This window comes from Symphodus melops (genome assembly GCF_947650265.1).
Source record: "Symphodus melops genome assembly, chromosome: 5".
NCBI lineage: Eukaryota > Metazoa > Chordata > Actinopteri > Labriformes > Labridae > Symphodus > Symphodus melops.
This window is the reverse complement of record NC_136695.1, coordinates 6,521,980-6,542,363: the sequence shown is the minus strand read 5'-3', so window position 1 is coordinate 6,542,363 and position 20,384 is coordinate 6,521,980. Positions and strand designations below refer to the sequence as shown.

Below are 20,384 nucleotides of genomic sequence, written 5' to 3'. Positions count from 1 at the left end.
GAAGAGGAGAAAATGTGCACTGTCATTAGGTTGCTCACTGCCAGCCGGGCAAATCGGAAGGACTCACACTGGGATATCTGGCCTGCAAGGTGTTTGTGTGTGTGTGTGTGTGTGTGTGTGTGTGTGTGTGTGTGTGTTTGTGTGTGTGTGTGTGTGTGTGTGTGTGTGTGTGTGTGTGTGTGTGTGTGTGTGTGTGTGTGTGTGTGTGTGTGTGTGTGTGTGTGTGTGTGTGTGTGTGTCTCTCTCCATTGTTTTGTACGCTCAGGTACAAGCTGTCTGGGATAGTGTGCCGATCTACTGTAACAGAAAACGCTTTCCAACCTCCCAAACTGATGAATGTGATTAAAACGTGTGCTTCCTCTTTTCCTGCCTTTCCTCTTCATTTTTTTTACTTCCCCAGTTAATCTCCTTTACAAGAATAATTAATTGAGAATCCCAATCAGGACCTTGATGTTCTGACTTGGAAGGGTCTGAGGAGACTTAACAATCATCTTTAGTCTAATGGTGAAAATGGACTTGGGCTTGTATAGTGCTTTTCTAGTCTTCTGATAACTCAAAGCGCTTTTACACTGCATGTGACTCCTACACATTCACACACTGATGGCAGAAACTGCTGTGTAAAGTGGCCATCAGAAGTAACTTATTCCATTCACACACACATACGCTGCCCACGAAGAATCGGAAGCAAATTGGGATGAAGTGTCTTATCCCAGCACACATTGGACATGTGGCTGCAGAAGCTGGGAAGCTTCCGGTTGAGAGACAAACCGACTCTACCAGCTTTTCCATCCTGCTATAACAACCAGCTCACTTTCTTTCTGCCGTCTGATATGTGGGCACTACCATCTTGCTGTGTTTGCAAGATGTGTAGCCCATTAATATGGAGCACCAGTTGGTTGCCTGGGATAAACTTTGTTATTCATTATCGACGTTAGCCATGCTATCACAGCGAGGCTTTGGTTGCTTTCTATAGATAGATAGATAGATAGATAGATAGATAGATAGATAGATAGATAGATAGATAGATAGATAGATAGATAGATAGATAGATAGATAGATAGATAGATAGATAGATAGATAGATAGATAGATAGATAGATAGATAGATAGATAGATAGATAGATAGATAGATAGATAGATAGATAGATAGATAGATATTCGATTGATTAAAGGTAAGGTGGAGATATTTACTTCCATCAATCAGCTTCAGAACGCCTCTTCAGAATCTAATGGATGCTGTCCCTAAGACTATGTTCATGTTTTAAACAGTCTAGGTGATGACATTGAAAACACAATATCTGCTTCACCTGCATCAATTTTAAAACCTTTTTAAAAGCACTCTTTCAAAGAAGCTTTCTGGAAACATATCAAAGGACCTTTTACATCCCTCATAATAAAATATATGATGACGATTATAAAAGTGTTAATAATTATAATCTAAATATGTTTTTAATATATAGTACCGTATAACTCACTGAATGTGTGGGCTGACATAAAGCCAGACAAATGTAGCTCTTACTTAAGCTGTTGTGTGGAATTTATAATAATTGTGCCTGTGAGTGTTTATCATGCAGGTTCTGTAGTCTGCAGAGCGTGTGTGTGTGTGTGTGTGTGTGTGTGTGTGTGTGTGTGTGTGTGTGTGTGTGTGTGTGTGTGTGTTTGCCTGCATGTGTGTTTGTGACGCTCTCACACACACACATCACACTCCGGGGCATTCTGACATGGCCTTGCTTTGTAGAGCATCAAACACTTTGTTGTTGTTATTTTCATTTATTATGATTAAACTTCAGAATGATTATTCATTCCCTCCAGAATATAATATAATATGATATATATATAAACACAAACACACACACACACACACACAGACACATTTTTCTTTTCACATTTATTGGTTGGACTTGTTAGCAGATAGTGCTAATCAGGCATTTTAATATTTAGGGGGAAAGAAGTGTTTGCTATTAACCGTGACAGAACATCCCGGTTTGGGGCTGCGGCACTTCAAAGGCCCGTTTGAAAAACTGTTTATTTATTTGTTATTTTGAACGGGAGACCACTTTTTGCCTGACCTCGTTTCTGTGTGATTTCAACACATTAACTCTTCTTTTTGTTGAAGCTTAAAAGTAGAAAAATAAAAACATTTCATCTGACCTTGCACATTCTGAGGTGTAGATAACAGGAACAGGCATTATGAGCATTTTGCTGTCAGTTCATCAGAGCTTTTACACATTTTAGACTATTACAGTGACATTGGTGATTGTGTGTGGGCGTATTTTTTTTCTCTCTTTTTTTAATCAAATGCACCATTTGGATTAAACATGCAGGCCATCCAAATGTTGTATCGTTTATTTAGAAGTTTTTACATAGTTGCTTGGTTATGTTGTTTTTTAATGTTTATTGTGAAGAAAATCAAGCTGTTATATTATTCCATAAAGGTAATGAATATAAAGAAGAAACTAAAATGCTGTCAGAATGCAAACATTCAGCTGAATGAACTGAACATTTGAAATGTTTTTTTTCTCTCTCTCTTCTCTTTCCCTCCTCCTCTTCCTCGGTCTTTACAGAGTGCAAGTTCCACTGCACCAATGGGAATTGTTTGCGTCTGGGCTCGCTGATCTGCAACCAGCTGAATAACTGTGGGGACAACAGCGATGAGGAGAACTGCCCTGTGGTCACCCAGCACCCTCCACCGGGCATCTTCAACTGTGAGTGCTGCAGGATGCTGCTCCTCCTCACCACCAAATCATCCAAACAGATTCACCTCCTTCCCTCTGCTTTTCTCTCTGCTGTTTTCTCTCATGTTCTACCTGGACTCTCTTTGTCAAGCTCAGTGAGCAGATTCCATTTAGCTCCTGTGGTCAGCTCGCATGGGTTGTTTCACATCAAACTGTCTCGCCATAGAGTAGCATGAGATTTGGAGGATAGACCTTTAGTGGCATGTCGGTGAACTCCTGCACCACCATCAGTACCAAAAGCCACATTTTGTTTAAATTCATAGAGCCTAGCATCATATACAGGCTGTTTTTAACAGCCAACCATGCTAAGTAAGGCAGTAAAAGTTCAACATATTATTCATACCAGAAATGAAGAACAGCTTCTCAGTAAAGCTTTTAATCATTTATGTAGCCCAAAGAACAAACATACATGCTTTTATAAAGTTACATAAACTCCATGTACAGTATATGGGGCATTAACAGTTTCTGTGCTTTCTCTTACTACTCCTCTTTCTAAAACTACTGCCTCTTATTAAAGACAATCGTTCCTGTGTGTATTAGCCTGTGCAACTGGTTTGTATCATGTAAACATACAGATATTCCAGCACGATGTTCATGGCTGACACTCGGAGAGAGAGAGAGAGAGAGAGAGAGAGAGAGAGATGCAGATTGCTCTGGTGGTTTATTCAAGCTAGCAGCAGCAAATGATCGCGCTGCTTGATTATTTTGTGGCTACGTACATGGGCTGTTCATGTGACACAAAGTGTTTCTGTTTAGCAGCAACGCCTGTAGCATTATTGTCCAGGCCTAACTCAGGTTTTAAAAACAGGTCTCAGGTTTAAAGACGCCACTTTCTTGTTTCTTTAAATGGTTGTTTGGCAATTATCTTCATAATCTTATTTTTTCCATATTCATGTATATGTTTCAACTGACATAGAAAAGCTAAAGGTAGTAGGTTAGTAGTTGTAGTTTTTGTAGTTCTGTCCAAGGCAGTAGAGCAGAGCCTGATGCTCTGATAGATTCAGTGTCTGGATGGTTGGGCATTAAGAGCCTGATACTTTCATCACGTTTAAACAATCAACACAATTTCTCCCTGCTCTACTTACTTCTAAGTATATCTTAACTGAACCAAACCATGATGTGGCAATTCTATTGATAACTGACCTGTTGCTTGTTTGTTTGTACATTTAAATCAGATTAGCTGTTCATGTCAATAAATGTTATAAATGAGCAAAAACTGCTGTCAACAGAACTCAATACTGGAGATCACTCGCTCGCTTGCTCATTAGAGTCTTATGCAGTTGTTGGAAGTAATCTGTACTCTGTAATAAGGTATGTTCCCAACACATTAAATATCAACTGAAGCCCCCCCCCCCCCCCCCCCCAACACACACACACACACACACACTCTCGAGCAGACACCTCCGTCAACTTTCCGCTGAGCAGAACCGCCCAGGGAACGAGATGAGAGTGTTCCCTCGACTCGTCACGATCAATGGAAACAGAGAGAGACACACTGAGAAAAGGAGACAGGGATAGAGAGAGAGAGAGAGAGAGAGAGAGAGAGAGCAAAAGAAGGGGGAGAGATATAAAGAGGGAGAGGCTGAAGGACACCAATGGGCTCCAATGGCTGTCTGCCAGGCCACTTTGATGTGCTGCAGCGTTCTCTTTCAACAACTTTTAGGAGGAGAGGGGAAACTTTTTACAGCAGCACTTTCATCCTCTGCTCTGTGTGTGTGTGTGTGTGTGTCTGGCGAGTTCCTTACCTTCCCTGCAACTCTGTCTCTCACCCCTCCCTCAAATGTGCTTCACCTCTCAAACCCTCCTTTGTTGTTTTGTAAATTTATCCCCTTTTTTTCTCCTTCCATCTACCTCTTCTTTTCCTCCACAAGGCACCAGGAACAAGCTTTCTTTTAATTCTGAAAGGGGTGGTGTGTGTGTGTGTGTGTGTGTGTGTGTGTGTTGGGGGGGGGGCTCATTTCAAATGGTGAGAATCCTGAGTTGGGTACTTAAAATATTTAGCTGTCTAGAGCGAATGTTAATGTAAGTGTCTGCGGCCAGCGTTAGGGGAAAGCCGTACGATGATTGTAATCTTCGGCGCTGATGGGCATGCGCTTGTGATGCCTGAGCGACACCAAGAGAGAGAGGGAAAAAGGGAGGGATGGTTGGAGGGAGAGGAGGAGAAAGAAGAGGGAAAGATTGCCAAGAGTGCCAGGGGATGGAGGACTCGGGGGGGGAAGAAGAGAGAAAAAGGGAGACTTGGAAGTGAGACAGAGGACCAGACAGAGATATGGACAAGGACAGAGAGAGGGAGGGAGGAAGAGAGAAGGGAGAGAGACACTGAAATTGTTTCTGTGGTAATGGAGTTTGCCATCTTGTTGTAGCCGCTGGCTGTTGCCGTGGCAGTGGCAGACAGATGGATCATGAATACTGTCTAGACACACTGCAGCCTGACGCCCCGCATCTCACTCCCTGCACCTCCTCTCTTCTCCTTCCTGCTCCCTCCTTGTCTCCTCTCCCCCTCTTTATTCTCCTCTTCCCTCCTTACCTCTCCTCTCCCCCTCTCCACTCGCTCTTGTCTCATTGCTCTCCGCTTGTCGCTCAAGTTTCGTCACACCTGCAAGTTGGAGTTGAGCACAGCAGTCAGAAACAGAAAATGAACCAGAGGAGACGGGGATCATTCATTTTCTCAAAGCCATTAAAGTAGCATCCAGTGTCTGTCTGACCAGCTACAGATACTGCTGATATTCTCATTAGTATTTGGAGAATTCTGACTTACTAAGCGGACAGTGAGCATTAACATGACATTGAACTCCATTGTGTTATCTCAAAGAGTGATTCCAAACAGTCAGCATGCACAGTGCAGGGTCCTAGCAATCTGTAACCCAAACTATGCAGTCAATAATAGTCCTTCAATCCACCTGAGCTCTTCAGTAAAGATGGCAACATGTGTTCTGTGCTGCATGGCAGCAGTGGCTGTTTTCACTCCTTTTTAACATGAGACTTATTCATTTTTGAAAGAAGTTTCTAAGTTACAGAGCACGCACAAAGCTGTCAGTGCTCACTGAGCGCAGTCAGGCGCTGCAGAGCCAACACTGTCTCTGTGAGCTGTGATGGCATGCTTATTTGAATGAACCATTATGCTATAATTTGAGGTAAAATGTGCCCCCCCCCGTCTATTTAAATACACCCCCCCTGTTTTCTGTCCGTCAACATGTTCTTCTTCACTTCTCTGTCGATATTCTCATTCTGTCAAACTGCACATAGCATTGATCAAAAGGGAAATATTCTCAGTATATTGTCGTATCGTAAAGTCTTTGTTAGCCACTTCCGCATTTCTTCTCTTTTTTTTTTCTTTTTTTAAGTCAAGTGTTGCATGAGAAGTCTCCCTGTCCCGTCCCAGGGGGGATAGTCTCCCGCTCCGAGGTGAACGACCTGATTAGGAGCAGTCCTCCTGCTATTATCTCAACACAAGAGCATAATGTGAGTGTGTAAATGCTCCAAAGCATTTCTAAGGGATAACATGTGCAGCTCTCCAGGGATCGTCAAGAAAACTATTCTGCCAATGTATGACTCAAACAGTTAGATGTGAATATCGTTTGTAAATATTTGGCATAGATAGAAATCTGGGGCTTCCAAAGGTTTAGTCCACGGCTGCTCGAGGCTCGCCCCAGTACAGGAGCAGTGTCCAGTAGACATGGGGTGTTACCCACTACGATACAGGAGTGTTTTTTATTTTTTTTTATTTTGAGCTGCTCTCTCTGTCTCGTCACAGGGAGAACGCGTCATTCTAAAAGGTTAGATTCATCACATCTGTAAAAAATAAATGACACAATGAATTGGATCCAGTGCCACCCCCCCCCCCATCCAGCTCATCGTGACCAGAATGAGACGCCTGTTGTTGACTGATTGTCCAATTTATTTATGTTTTGCACTTATTGATCCGTATTCTCATTTGCAGTTTGCCACTGCTGTATTTTCTGTAATAATTCATTTATTGTTTTTCAACTGCAAGAGACCATTCATTCCGATGTCCTCTTCTTTACTGTCGATGATTTTGGTAAAAAAAAAAACAACTTCTGATGACATCATCCTCACTCATGTCATAAGTAAGAGAATTCACTCACTAAGTCAAATAGACAGGGAACTCTGTTTAGAGCGTTTTATCCTTCTTAGTTTGAATACAATTATTTTGAAAGAGTGAATAGTAACTATTTTTATTTTATATACTTTATTAATCTCTGAGGGGGAAATTCTTGTCACAAATCAGCGCCCCAGTATATTACTATATCAGTAATTTGTCCATAATAATTTCACATTGGAGAGTTTGATCTTTTACACGTTATTCACAGGGCGACCTGTTGCATCTACATTTGACACGACAAGAGCCATGACCATGAGTCATGATCTCCACCAAATCCCCTATGTGGCCAAGAAGCATGACAGATTTGAATTATGTTACAGTACAGCAGGACTGCTGCCATTTATACCAGTATGTGAGTTATCGGGAAGAACCATGACGAGGTCTTACTGACCTGTGAAAGATTACTGTTTGTCCAAAGCACCATTTAGCCCACATAGACCATCTGAAAGAAGAATGTGGAGTATGTGTTTTTCAGTGTTCCTTTATAGATCAAGGAGTGAACACTACATGCTGCAGTTTCACTTTAGCCAGGCTTGTCTTGGCTCTGTTACCTTGTTAGGCTCTGCTGAAGTGCGAGGAAGGGACAGTGAAGGAGACCGGGGGATGGTTTGGATCGATGGTCAACTCTAGCTTAGCCATTGATCCCAGTCCAGTGTGAACGGCACTTCAATAGCACCTCGCAAGCCTTTGGGCTCTCTCATTGATTGTGTTTGTGTTGAAGAGTCATAACTCTGTGAAGGCTCATTATTGACTGCTCCTCCCTCCCAGACTGTCTGAGTGCCTTAGACAGTGATGTTGTGTACAACTGATAGCACCAACATTTTTTTTTTCTGATGCAAAAAAGTGGATTTCTGAGAAGGGATAAGAAAAGCACTTGTACACTGCTGTGTTGCTCGTAAGACTCCAGGCTTTTTGGTCGGAGGGAACGTGGCCCCTGCTTTATTTACCTATCGGGGTTGTACTTGAGTCTCATTGTTGTATATGAATCAATCTATTATCACTTTTTACTCAATAATTATTGTAAAAAACAACCAGATCTGTTTTACAAAAAAAAACAGCTGGAGCGAAAATATTTCAATTCTAATATTAAAAGCTAATCTGTGTTTTGAAAGGAAAACGTACAATCTGTCTCGTACGTGCCCTTGGTCAATACATCAGTTACATTTGGGGGGGGGGGGGGGGGGGGGGTCACCAACACCTGGACTTCAGGTTACCCACCTGATATCCAGGTGTTTCAGGGTATTTTCAGGGTATTCTTCACACACTGAAGCAGTGCCATGAGATGCTGAAGAAACTGAAACAAGACCAAAAAAAAGTACTGCTTACGTCAATTTAAAGTTCATATCAGCCATTGAATTCACATAGATAAAAGTCCTCAAGGTTTGTGGGTTTTAGGGAACTCCCTTGTGGATAGTTCCTCTTCAAAAAAAGTCCCCAGAACTATTTGACTCTAACACCAAATGAGTGCAGCGGAAAAGGCTAACTAATGTTTCATACTGCTATTTTGATATTTACTCACAAATTAAACATGGAGCAGCAGAACTCGTTGAAATACAAAAACTCACATAAAAACAAAATGACAAGCATTGTAGTGTTTGTTTTGTCTCTGACACACGTCTGGCATGAGAAGCGGTTCTCTTAGGAGCATGATATCTCTCCTGGCTTACATTACTTAAGGGACCTACTGACACAGACATGCTTGAACATAATTTGTACTCAACTCGCCAGTTATAAGGCCTCCCTGTTTCAAAAGCCCTTGTTCTCATTTATTGTACTTTATTCAACAGTAAGGAAATTTGGAGTGATAGATTTTTATCACAATGGATAAGGGATCAATCAAGAGGAGCAGGCTTGATCTCATTGATGTCAATGAGCTTTTAATGGTGTCCCAGGTTTATCTTTATGAGCCCACTGAAGTCAGAATCAACCTTGAATGAAAATCCAACTCAAATCAACATAGAGTACTTTCACATGAATCCAATTTGAACTGTCTGAAATGTTCTTGTTTTTGTGTCGACGTCAACGTTTCTGTCATGTGCTGTTTATGATCTGCTTTTATGATGGGAACAGCAGACCATCAGTTTGTTTTATGGTTTTCAATCGCTAAAGTTGTGTAATCGTTAAAAAAAGCACATGTCCAGACATCCATGTTAACGTGATGTTTCAACTTCGACTGGGTTCGGGTACGTACACTCTGATTGAAGCCTGAACTGTTTATCAACCTCCAATATTAGATCCAGCCCAGTGATCGCTCCTGTCCTAGCCTTAGCTATTGTAGGAACGTATTATCTCAATTTCTGCTCCGACCGAGCCTCTGAATAGCATTTTTCATCCATCTTTTATGGTTTTTCTGACCCGAGGCTCTCCTACTGTCTCTGTCTCTCTATTTCCTCACTGCTTTTCATCACTTAGCCTAATCTCACGCTTGAACAAGCCTCCAGTCAGCTGTCCTCTCTCCCTCCCTCTCTTTTTTCCATTTCCCCTTCTTCCCCTCCTCTTTTCATCCTACAACAATTTTTTTCTCTAATCCCCTCTGCCTCCTTTTTTTTTGCCGTCTTATCTTTCTTTTCACCCGTTTTTGACCCCAGAAGCCCACTTAGGAGGACTTTCTGTGTAATTATGGTGTCAACATGACAGAGACTCGCTCTATGCAGCTGTTGTCATTGCCAGGACTTGATCTCCAGTGTGGCCCAGAGGTCAATTAGGCAGCAAATGAATGTGGCTGCAGGATGCTGCTAATTGAATGGTGCCATTGGGTTTAGGCATTGATGGTGAGGGGATGGATGAAGAGTTGATTACCTCTGTGGTTCGATGTAAGTGACCTACAGAGCATGACTGGAAAATAGTTTGTCTTTGAGTACTTGAATATCTACTCGTATGTGTGATTAGAACATCGATCAGAAATCCTTTTTTCAGACAGTTTTTTTCACCGTAAAAGTGCTGTAACTAAGCTCAGTCATTTATCACTTCTTTGTACGTTCACATTTAATCTGAGAATGCATAATATTGGTGTTAATTCATATTGCATTAAGGCATTAGGGAGCAGCACAGTGGGAGCTTCACATACACAAATAGTCATACATGCGCGCGCACACACACACACACACACACACACACACACACACACACACACACACACACACAGTGTTGGTTCAGCTGACAACATCTCACCTCTGTAACACCTCTGTTACATTAAGACGGTATGGGGGGGGATCACTTTGTCCGCTCATTATGTCTCTGTGACATTCAGATTTAGGACAAGACATAACAGAGACGTTAACATTGTGCCTTGAAACAGCAGTTTGAACAGGGTTGGCGTCTACTTTGTCATTTTTAAATTCTTCCTATCACTTTCACTTTCTGTACAAAAGTCTTGCTATAAAACAGATGTATAAATAAAAATGTATAAACTCTTTTTATCAATATCTTAAATTGACTTTTATGAATCCCAGAATAACCTAACACCTGTGCAACATCACTGTGGAAATATTATTTCAACTCATAATATGACCTTTTTTTGTTGCTTTTTACTGATGTTATCATTTGAGAGAAGTTCTTTTTTTTCTTAATTATTACTCAGATGATTTGTCTAATAACTAACAAGGCTGAAATATGTGGATATGTATATGAATAAAAACATATATCTTAGTTTGCAGATCTAAATGCTGGCCATGTAACAGTAGCAAAGGGGGAGTAACCCCTTCACAACAAGACTTTTCATTTCTCTGCTCTCTTTCCTCCATGTTCATATTTCATTCATCTCTAAAGTAAACCAAGTTTCTGCACTACAGGGGTCTCTTCAAAGGAATTGGGGGGAGAAGATTGCTCTCTGAACTCATCTAAGAAAAATATAGATTTTAAATATTTGGAGAAATGATTCTTTTATGCATACATAAATATGAGTGTGAGCTGGACTGTGTTTTTAACTTGAGCGTGATGAGATGTTGCTGTGGCCTAGGTGTTAATAAGGAAGGCAGACCGCAACCCACTGAACACAGCACAGTCCCTCAAATGAACCCTGTGCTGAATGAAATGCTTCATCATATTGGCTGATGTCTTTGATGCACATGTGTTGCACTTAATCACGCCATTATCTTTAAAGACTACAGCCAAACTTTCAATCGCTCACAGCAACTGTGTCAAAAGCAGAGTTTTCCAAAGGCTGTTTGTTAAAAACACAGAACAATAGTCTGAATAGCTTAACTGGCGTACACCTTATGGGGGTGAGTTTTTTATGATTCTTTCAGTTTTATTATACTAAGTTCTGATTATTGAGGCATGCTGGTCTGACTGACAGTGCAGGTGGGTTGTCGCTGTTTGACAGGAGGCTAAAGGCCCACCTCAGCTCCACCTCTTTGTCTGGTTTTCATTTAACCAGAAGTTAGTTTGACACATCATTCAGCAGATATGGTGACCGCCGTGGTGTAGGTTCAAAACTCTACCTCAAAAACTAGTGGGTAACGTTACTGAGATTCTGTCCATATCTTATTGTCTATGATAGAAACGTGCTAACATTTGAAGCTAGAACTTACATTACAGGAAACATGATAAGACAGTCACAGTGCCCTGGGGAAAGATACAGTGATCATAGAAAATCAGACACAACAGTGTTTTGATTTCAGCGAGACATGGGAGTGGACATTTTTGCTTTTAAGCCTGAATCCAGCTTTTAAAGATAGAGCATCCTTTGCACACCACAAACTACCTACACTGGTTTTTTTGTTTTATTTGTGGCAGCTGTTTTAGTTTGAACGGGCCCAGAGATGAACTCAATTCACAAGATGAGAAACACTTAGCAAAGTGCTGAATAAACATGTTCATCGGGACCTCCCTCTGCCTTTCACTTCCCTCTCTTAGTCTTACTTTCTGTACTTGATGCTTTTATCTACACTTTTACTGTCAGTCTCTGTTTGGTCTCTTCTTTTGTCTCCAGCCTCTCTTCTTTAAAACCACGGCAGTCTTTGAAGCCTGTTTGATGGTTTTCCGGCAGTGCTCAGGTCAGAGATGAGTGGCGCCTGGTTGTAAGTCTGCTGGACCAATTAAAGCTGACAGCCACTGCAGATGCTGGTCACAACAGTGCATAACAGTGACCACTTGAACTCTTGCCCTTCCATATGGTCAACTCCAAAGGCACCCCGTCTATTGAGTCACATCTTCAGAGGTGGCTGAAGTGGTTGGTGAGTCCTGTTTGGATATTCATGAGTTTAACATACAGAATGTGTCTGCTTCATGTTACTTTTAGAAAGAGTGGACAATGACTTTGTGTTGTCATGTCCACTTGATGGAGCGTACTCCATAGTATCTCCAAAGAGAAACACATCAACAACTAGAAAACACGGAGATGTTGACTTAACTAGCATTCATTGTGAAGGTTATTGGTGGGTTTTGGAATAACTGAAACCCATTTTCCAATAATCTTTCTCGATGTATGACATTACATTGAATTACAAAAACACTTGTTTGATTTTTTTCAAGCGTTCATAAAACTGAAAAAAATTAAAATGAAATGTACAATTAAAGCCACAGAACACTTCATCTCCTGCAAAAGATGACATCCAATCAACACATGGAAAAGGATGAAGGACAACCATCAGGTTCACACTACACTAAATGTTAATCAGCTTAGAGTGACAAGACGTGAATCATCACTTTGCATTCGGAAGTATTGATTTTTTATTTCATTCAGAGCTTCCAAGCCGTATGACAACATGAGAAAAAAAGTTACTATAGATGAACATTTAAAAGGACAGTGTTTGGCGTTATATTTGTGTACACAAACTAACTGTAATGCATGTTTTGAAAATACAGTGTAACTTGAGGGCAAATAAAAAAATCCACAGAGCAACAGTTGCTTTTATTAAGGGGATGTGTGGGTGTCAATTAAAGTGATAACTGAATTAAAAACTATTCATTTTAGTCACAAACATACTTCTGACAAGGGAAACCGTCTACTTATTTTGGAGAACAGTTCCCCTTTTTTCTGTGTTCTTACTGCATGCATAAAGACACAACCCAACGTAATATCCAACCCGTACCCACCTTCAGGAAAAAGATATTTGAAAAGTCCAAAAAACATCCTTCTTTTTGTGGTTCACAACATAATCTGGAGGTGCACACAGGATTCATTCAGCTGCTGTTGTCCCAGTTTGATGTCCTGTCATCCTGGTTTTAAATGGTGAGCTATTCCCACAAGGACATAAACTTTGACGTGTTCTATTTGAGCTCAGGACGACTTTAAAAATGTTGCTTGCGGATGACAGTTTCAATGTATCTAATCAGTCACATGTTATCTGCTGTCTGGCTTACTCTAGTGGAATTCAAAGAGAATTGGTTATATAGATACAGCACATGGCTGGGAATAATCCATGAATATAACATCATGATGCCGAATTGCAAGAAGTCTAAATTCAGGCTTAATTGGAGTCTCAATCTGTTTTTGTAAAAAGATTCCTCATCAACCCTTTCAAAGCATCATGTACATTCATTGCCTATCTGTTTAAAAGAATTGGTGAATGCATGTCAGGGTCTAACTTGGGCTGCCCATGTGGGGAACTTTCAGCTCAGAACACGCGGAGCGCAACATAACCGGTTAGCTATGCTGCACACCGCTATGCACTGTCTTTCGATTTCGCAGGCACAATTTGCTTTACTTGTTTTATATCCCGTCACAGAACACCAAAACAGATGTTGGTCCAGATGTAGGGTACGCTGATCAAACGTATTGGTCACAGCAGCACCTAGAACCACTATGTTTTTAAACCTGTGAAACGGCTCATGATATATACTGTAGTAGGATGAAAGGGAAGCCTGCATTTGAATCTCACTTTTGAAGTTCTGTTATTATTACTAGGGTGACGGTATCCTAGTTGTAAGAGTATATGCCCCATTTACAAAGGCTGTAGTCCTCCAAGCGGGGTGCCTGGGTTCAAATCCAAGCATCCTCGCACCTTTTTTTTTTTCCCTCTCTCCAATGTCTGACTCTATGTCCTATCTTTACAATAAAGGGATGAAAAGTATTAAATAAACAAAAAAGAAACCCTGACACAAAACTTACACACAGCTCCAAAATGTCCTTCATCTTGTTGTTATTGATGTTGAACTGCCAGCATATGTTACTTCTGTGTACCTATTGGCGGTGGGAATGGAATCAGATTAAAGGCCTTAAAGGTAGTTCTTGGTTCAGCTCCTCAGCAGGCTCTCTCTCTCTCTCTGGGACTTTTTAGGACTGTTTGTCTAAAGTGCTCATATTGCTTAGCTAATAAAGGATCACTTCACTCTGTTTGAAGAACTCTGCATCATGACCTCGGAGTCTTCTTAGTTCTGCAGGTTTGCTGTGGTGACGATTGTGATGTTTTTCTTCCAGGGTTATGAATTTAATGTTCTTTTGAGATATTTGGAGAAGAATAGTCTCCAGCAGTGGCTGCTGTGCTTTGTTCTGAACACTCATCTTCTGTGATTTCCTTTTAACGTAGTTTACATTGTGGATGTAAAAAAAGAAAGGGGTTTGCGTCTCCAGCTAGCATCGCAAGAAAACCAAATGTGTTGTGATGTTACTGTCCGGCTGGCCCCTCCTGAGTCATTAGTATGCATAACAGGCACACTCCGGTGAACAGGTCGAGGTTGGAGGTCAAGGGTGAGTGGAGCTAATGCTTTCATGCTCTTGATTCAGCTCCTCTCGGGTGTAATACCCGCCTGTCAATTTGTTTGAGCTGCGGATTTACATAATGAATTTATATTAGCCAGTGTTCTCCACACACTCCCTCCTTTACTTCCCTCTCTCTTCAGTCCCTCGCTCTCTTTCTCTTAGTGTTGCAATTACTCCCTTTGCTCTCTCCCCCCCTCTCTCTTCATTTCCCCTCTTTCCCTCACCTCCCCTCTCCACTCCCCTCATCCTCCTCTCATCAAGTTTACCAAGTGCCCAGAGAGCAGAGTGTTTAAATGCAAACGAGCCTCATTTCCAAACTGACGCCACAGCCCAAGTATGCCTCACATACAACAGCCCGAGCCCTGCTGAGAGGCTCCGACAAGAGATGGATGGATGGAGATGATGGAAGGAGAGAGAGCGAGTGACTGATGGATATGGAGAGAGGAGTGGGGATTCTTGGAAGTAATGTAGGAGCAGAAAATAGGATGCAGAACAGCAGGGAGGCAGAGCTCGTAGGTGTCTGCATTATTGACTTTCCTGACAGAGAATAAGTAATGAACACGTCACTCTCACGTCTTGTTAGTAATAATATTCCTTCAGCACACAATTAGTTATGTTTGAGGAAGACATCAGCTTGTGTTCGAGATCAACAAGAAGAGAAGTACTTTCTGTTTTTTAACTTTAAAAACACAGAAAGACGCATTGAAACAATCATCCTTGAAGTCTTTGCTCTGCAGTTATGCTGCTCATTTCTAATATCTGTGTGTAAAGTTTGACAGTTGCCATTAGTGTTTATGTTTTGACAACATTTTAATATAAGCATATTTCTAAAAAAATAAAATGATTTTTTCAGATTGAGCAGTATTGAAACACAAATAACATTCTCAGAACAATATTTCCTCTGAAAGGGATTTTTGAAAGGCTTTAAAGGGATTATGTAACTTCTGGAAAGATGAAAAAAAAACATTTTTCTCACAAATTGAATGTAGAATTCATCAAAAATAAAATACACTCTTACTTGCTCAGAGGCTTTGCTGCTACAACGCTCCTTGGTCTGGTATGACCTGTTGCATACTGTATGACTGCTAACATTGTCTTCAATTTGCAAGAACACGTAACTGAGCCAGACTGTTGACTTAACGATTGTCTTCCATTTCACACATTTAAAACTTGTCAAAATGTTTCGGTTACGTTCAATTGCATCCATCTGGTTTGCTAGAGAGGAAAACCAAAGTGAGTAGAATTCAATTGAAAGTAAAGTTTCACTGCAGGAACTCTCCAGAAGCACTTTGAACCTAACGGTGCCCTCCTTGAAAGTTTCTGTTTCATTGGTAAATGGTGAATGGATTTGGGCTGGAGCCGTTTCTAGTCTTCTGATTCTGACCCATTCAGGACTGATAGCAGAGGCTGCTATGTGAAGTGACCATCAGAGGTAACTAATTCCAGTCTTACACATTTACATGCCACAGACGAAGCAGTCGGATAAACATGCGGTAAAGTGTCTTTCCCAAGGACACATCGAACATGTTGCTGCAGGAGCCGTGGGATCGAACCCCTAAACTTCCTACTGAGAGAAGACCGACTCCACCAACTGAGGCACTCGCACCGAGTCTTGTTAAACAAACGAAGACGCTATAGCCATTATCGTTAGCCTTTTTTACAAGATGTGTACATGTAACCCTGACACGAATGGTACTTATGCTAAATCAGATTATTATAGTAGTCTATGTCATGTTTACAATACCTCCTGCAGAGTGATACAATTTGCAGCAGGCTGGAGCTTTTCCATTCTTGCGTATGCAATAGATTTTGTTTCAGAGGTTTTTCAACATAATCAAAGTTGGCAAAGCTCATTGGGTGCCGTACATCCACTCATCCCTTGAATATGTATCCTCACTGCTCTTTTAGAAACTTGTCATAGGCCATGGCTGTGTGAATGAACTCTGGTGCAAACCCAAAGAACTGAACTGTTAACATAGTCAAATAGCCCAGTGTGACCAATGTGAGCCTCGCTAACAACGCCATCCTTCAGTCCTCCTTGCAGGTAAGCGTCTACATACACTATGTGTGCACTTTTTTTACACTTTGCTCCAGTCGATAGTCCAGTTTAACCTGACATAGCAGATTTAACTAAATCTCCAATTTATAGGTCAACATACAGCCAAACTGCTGCCAAAGTGCTGCAGGATGCCATTCTTCCACTCTCCTCTTCTTTTCTTCCAGGTCATAGTGCACACGCACCACATCTTCTACCTGTAGCTAATTGGCTGAGAAGTTGTGTAGCCATTCACTTTTTAAGATCAACACCCCCCAAAAAAATCCCCTGACAGTGACAGGGCCATTACATCATTATCCTGACAGACAGCTGCAGTAAAACTTGTCTGAAAGCATTAAGTGTGTGTGTGTGTGTGTGTGTGTGTGTGTGTGTGTGTGTGTGTGTGTGTGTGTGCGTGTGCGTGTGTGCGCGAGACACAGCGAGTGTGTAGTTCATTAACATGTCTTGCACTGTAGTTAGCTGCTTGTCTGTAGCCCCCCTCCTCCCCCTCCTCCTCCTCCCTTTTCTTTTAGTTTTTTTTCGACTCCGGCAGTGTTTGCTAGGTAATGATGAGAGCCCCCCTTCCTCTCCTCATACTCAGTTTGATAGACTTGTCTATCCTCCTCCTCCTCCTCCTCCCTCAGTCTATTTGGGCCCAGTGTGTGTGCTAGGTAATGGTGCAGCTGGGCCATTAAAAGCGGGGGGCTATTTGACAGCGCCCCACGCCTTTTATATACTCCCCACCCCTCCCACCTACCCACACACATGCACAGGCATACACATGCACATATGCACACACAAGTAGCCTGAAAGGACCCAAATGAACCCCCACAGGAGTAAATGGAGCCGTCGCCCTAACACTGAGTATTTTTCTGTAGATGAGGATTGTGCATTTGTTTTGAAGAAGGCGAGAGGGAGGGAGGGTGAGGAGAAAGAGAAAGAGAGAGATGAAGTTAGGTCTCTCTCTCTATCTGGTAAACCGAGAATGCCTTTCTCTTCTCTCCCTGTTGCCCTCCCACTCTGTCTTTCCGAGGTTGTGTGTATATGTGTTTGAAGTCTCTCCATTTGTCTTAGGGGATTGTGCAGAGCTTGTATTGACTACTGAATGTATGTGTGTGTGTGTGTGTGTGTGTGTGTGTGTGTGTGTGTGTGTGTGTGTGTGTGTGTGTGTGTGTGTGTGTGTGTGTGTGTGTGTGTGGGGAAGAGGGGGAACTGAAGGTGTTAAAGGCTTGATGTGAATAGCCTTCATCCGTCAGCCACGGCGGTCGGCAGGGCGATACAGAAAGTCCTGGGTGGTCCAGCGTTTTTATTTGAAACACCTGCTTTTCATACACACATTTGTCTACTGTAAGAGATGGGTGGGCGGTTAGGTGTGTACATGCGCATGGACACACTGATATCTGTTTATGTGAGGATCAGGTTTAACACTTCATCCAAGGTTACAGGTACACGGATACTTTCACAGGTCCTCGATGTTGGCAGCTTTAGTAAGGCTCAGACTGACGAGCCGTAGTATGTGCTTTCCACTGAGGGTTTACTCTTGTTTTAGCAGCCATTCATGTTATACTTTATACAAGGCTGTGTTATGTACTTGATCAGAGAGCACAAATGGAGAGTAGACAGATCACAGACTCTGAAAAACTGACTGTAATCATGTCGGCAGAAAATGTTGTTAATCTGATATTAGTCTGTTTACGGTAGGAAAAAGAGAAAAAAAAGGGCAAAAACATTGTATAGAATAAGTCAGAAGATGCAGCGACTGACAGAGAAATCTATCCAACTGACACTAGCACATGAAAGAAACACATAATGGAATAAAGTGAACGTAATAGGGGAAAACAGAGCGTCAACAGACTGCGACAGTGACATAGGAATCATTCAAGTGCGCTGATTCATGCAGACAATGAATGGGAATGTTGATTGTAATGTGAACAATGACAGCTAGCTTAGCTCATTTTAAGAAGGCGACAGGATTCATTGTCGCTATGGACGCTGCTCTAAAGAGACAAGTGGACTCTTTTTTAGCTAAAGCAGTAAATCTAGTTTTCAATAAATAAACCATTTCAAATCAATATTGTGTTTAATATTATTGATTTTCTCAAGTGAGGAGCTGTTTGTTTGTTGGGATAGTGTATAGTGAGATGGTTTGCAGGTCCCATTGTGCTTTAACAACCCGCTCACATTACAAGACAAATGAAAAGTTTATTGTGTGTCTGACTGAAAAGGGTACTTGAAATAATTAAGTGTACAAATACAAACACATTTGTATAAATACATCTGAGCTTTCAAATGTTTATTTTTGAACTCTGTAGTGTCTTTTTGTCATGCTGTTTAATATTTCAAAGTGAAAGTCTTGGAATAAGAAGTAGCAGATCAAACAAGGATGTCTGAGTTTCGTGACAAGTATTTTATGGTACTGGTCCATTAAATCAATCAATCAGTCAATCTTTATTAAACTGAAGATACCTTATGCCTGGGTCTGATACGAAACCCTTTCAACTGATGCTCATCCAGTCATTACACACATTTTGTCCAAATAAAAAGTGTCTTCTCTCAGTGAAGTTTACATGCTTTTACATGCATTACTGTTTGTTTGTACATATTCCCCATGAGTTCCCCATGAGCAATTTACTGTCATCTCTGTGTGGTAGCTTGTACTACGGCTCGACAAACACCTTGAGGTCTCTGAAGCTCCTTCTATAAAACTTAATGGAAGTATATCTCCAGTTATCGTTTTAGTTATTAGCAGGCTAACAATGTTTGCTAACAGTGCTAGCTAATGACGTGACACGAGACGGCCTGTTTCGGTCTCCGTTGTTTTCCAATTGTGTTTTAAGCATCGAACTAATATTTCTACGGTAGGCAATTTTAACACCACACATCTTGCACTGAACATTTACTTCATCGTTTTGTCATCACTTTTCTTGACTGACACGTCGCAGGTGTAGCAGACAGTCTTGTATTTGTTGTGCTTTTGCTTTCTGTCTGATTTGTCCCTTGAGAGTTGCCGTAGCTGCCTATTGTTTTTGTTAACATCTGGCTCGTGTGTACTAAAGCTGAAGCTGTGGCTGGAGAAGTCATACGTTTGTATCCCATTCATTATTTTCCTTCCTAGTATATTCAGTGAGGCGAAAATAAAAAGCTGGGTCACAAGAATAACCCTGTATGAGCCAAAAGCAGCGCGAGTAATGAATTGAAACTCAAATAATGGAGTCACTAAACGAGTACTCGAGTGCTCCATCCCTACCCATGAGTGTGTGTTGAATACTTGCACCAAGAATTTGGCTATAGGCAAATATATGAGTCCACACTAAGCTTTTATTAGTCTTAAAATGACATGTCCATAAAAAAGATGTTTCTTTATATTCACCTTTCAAACCTGCACAGCTTGAAGGAACCGGCTGTTTAAGGATAAAGGCTTTTATTTCTGACGACAGAAATGCCACTAATGCACATGACGGATGATAAATTCACACCATTAAACCTCCTTGATTCAACATGAAACCTTGAGGAAATTTCTTTTCCACAGAATTTATTTTGAAAGATGCTGAGGTTCATACCTTGCATTATTATTTGAAGCAAATATCTCATATTTCTTCTGCCCTAAGGTCACAAAACTCATCAAAAAAGTTGTTGTATACTTGTTGCTAAAGAATGTAAAACAAGTGTTCTCTTACACAGTTCATCCCATGGACAGAGGCTGGAGTCTTCAGGTTTCTTCGGGGTTCGAATCCGACCTTGGCCTTTAGCTGCATGTCATCCTCAACTCTCTCCTTTTAATACTTCTTATCTCTTCTGCTGTCCCATCCAGTTAAGATCCAAAAATATAACTTAAAAATAAGCAAAA

At 41.3% G+C, this 20,384-nt stretch overlaps 1 protein-coding gene across 9 annotated transcripts in view; it reads left to right on the top strand.

The window, feature by feature from the left end:
• The window catches only part of LOC306823888 (low-density lipoprotein receptor class A domain-containing protein 4-like), a 194,526-nt gene that overhangs the window by 93,484 nt on the left and 80,658 nt on the right, over window positions 1-20,384 (top strand). For all 9 annotated transcript variants that reach the window (XM_079343791.1, XM_079343790.1, XM_079343788.1 and 6 more), the window contains one exon: window positions 2,564-2,704. In XM_079343791.1, the coding sequence (XP_079199917.1) occupies window positions 2,564-2,704 (141 nt within the window). The remainder of the gene's footprint in view (window positions 1-2,563; window positions 2,705-20,384) is intronic.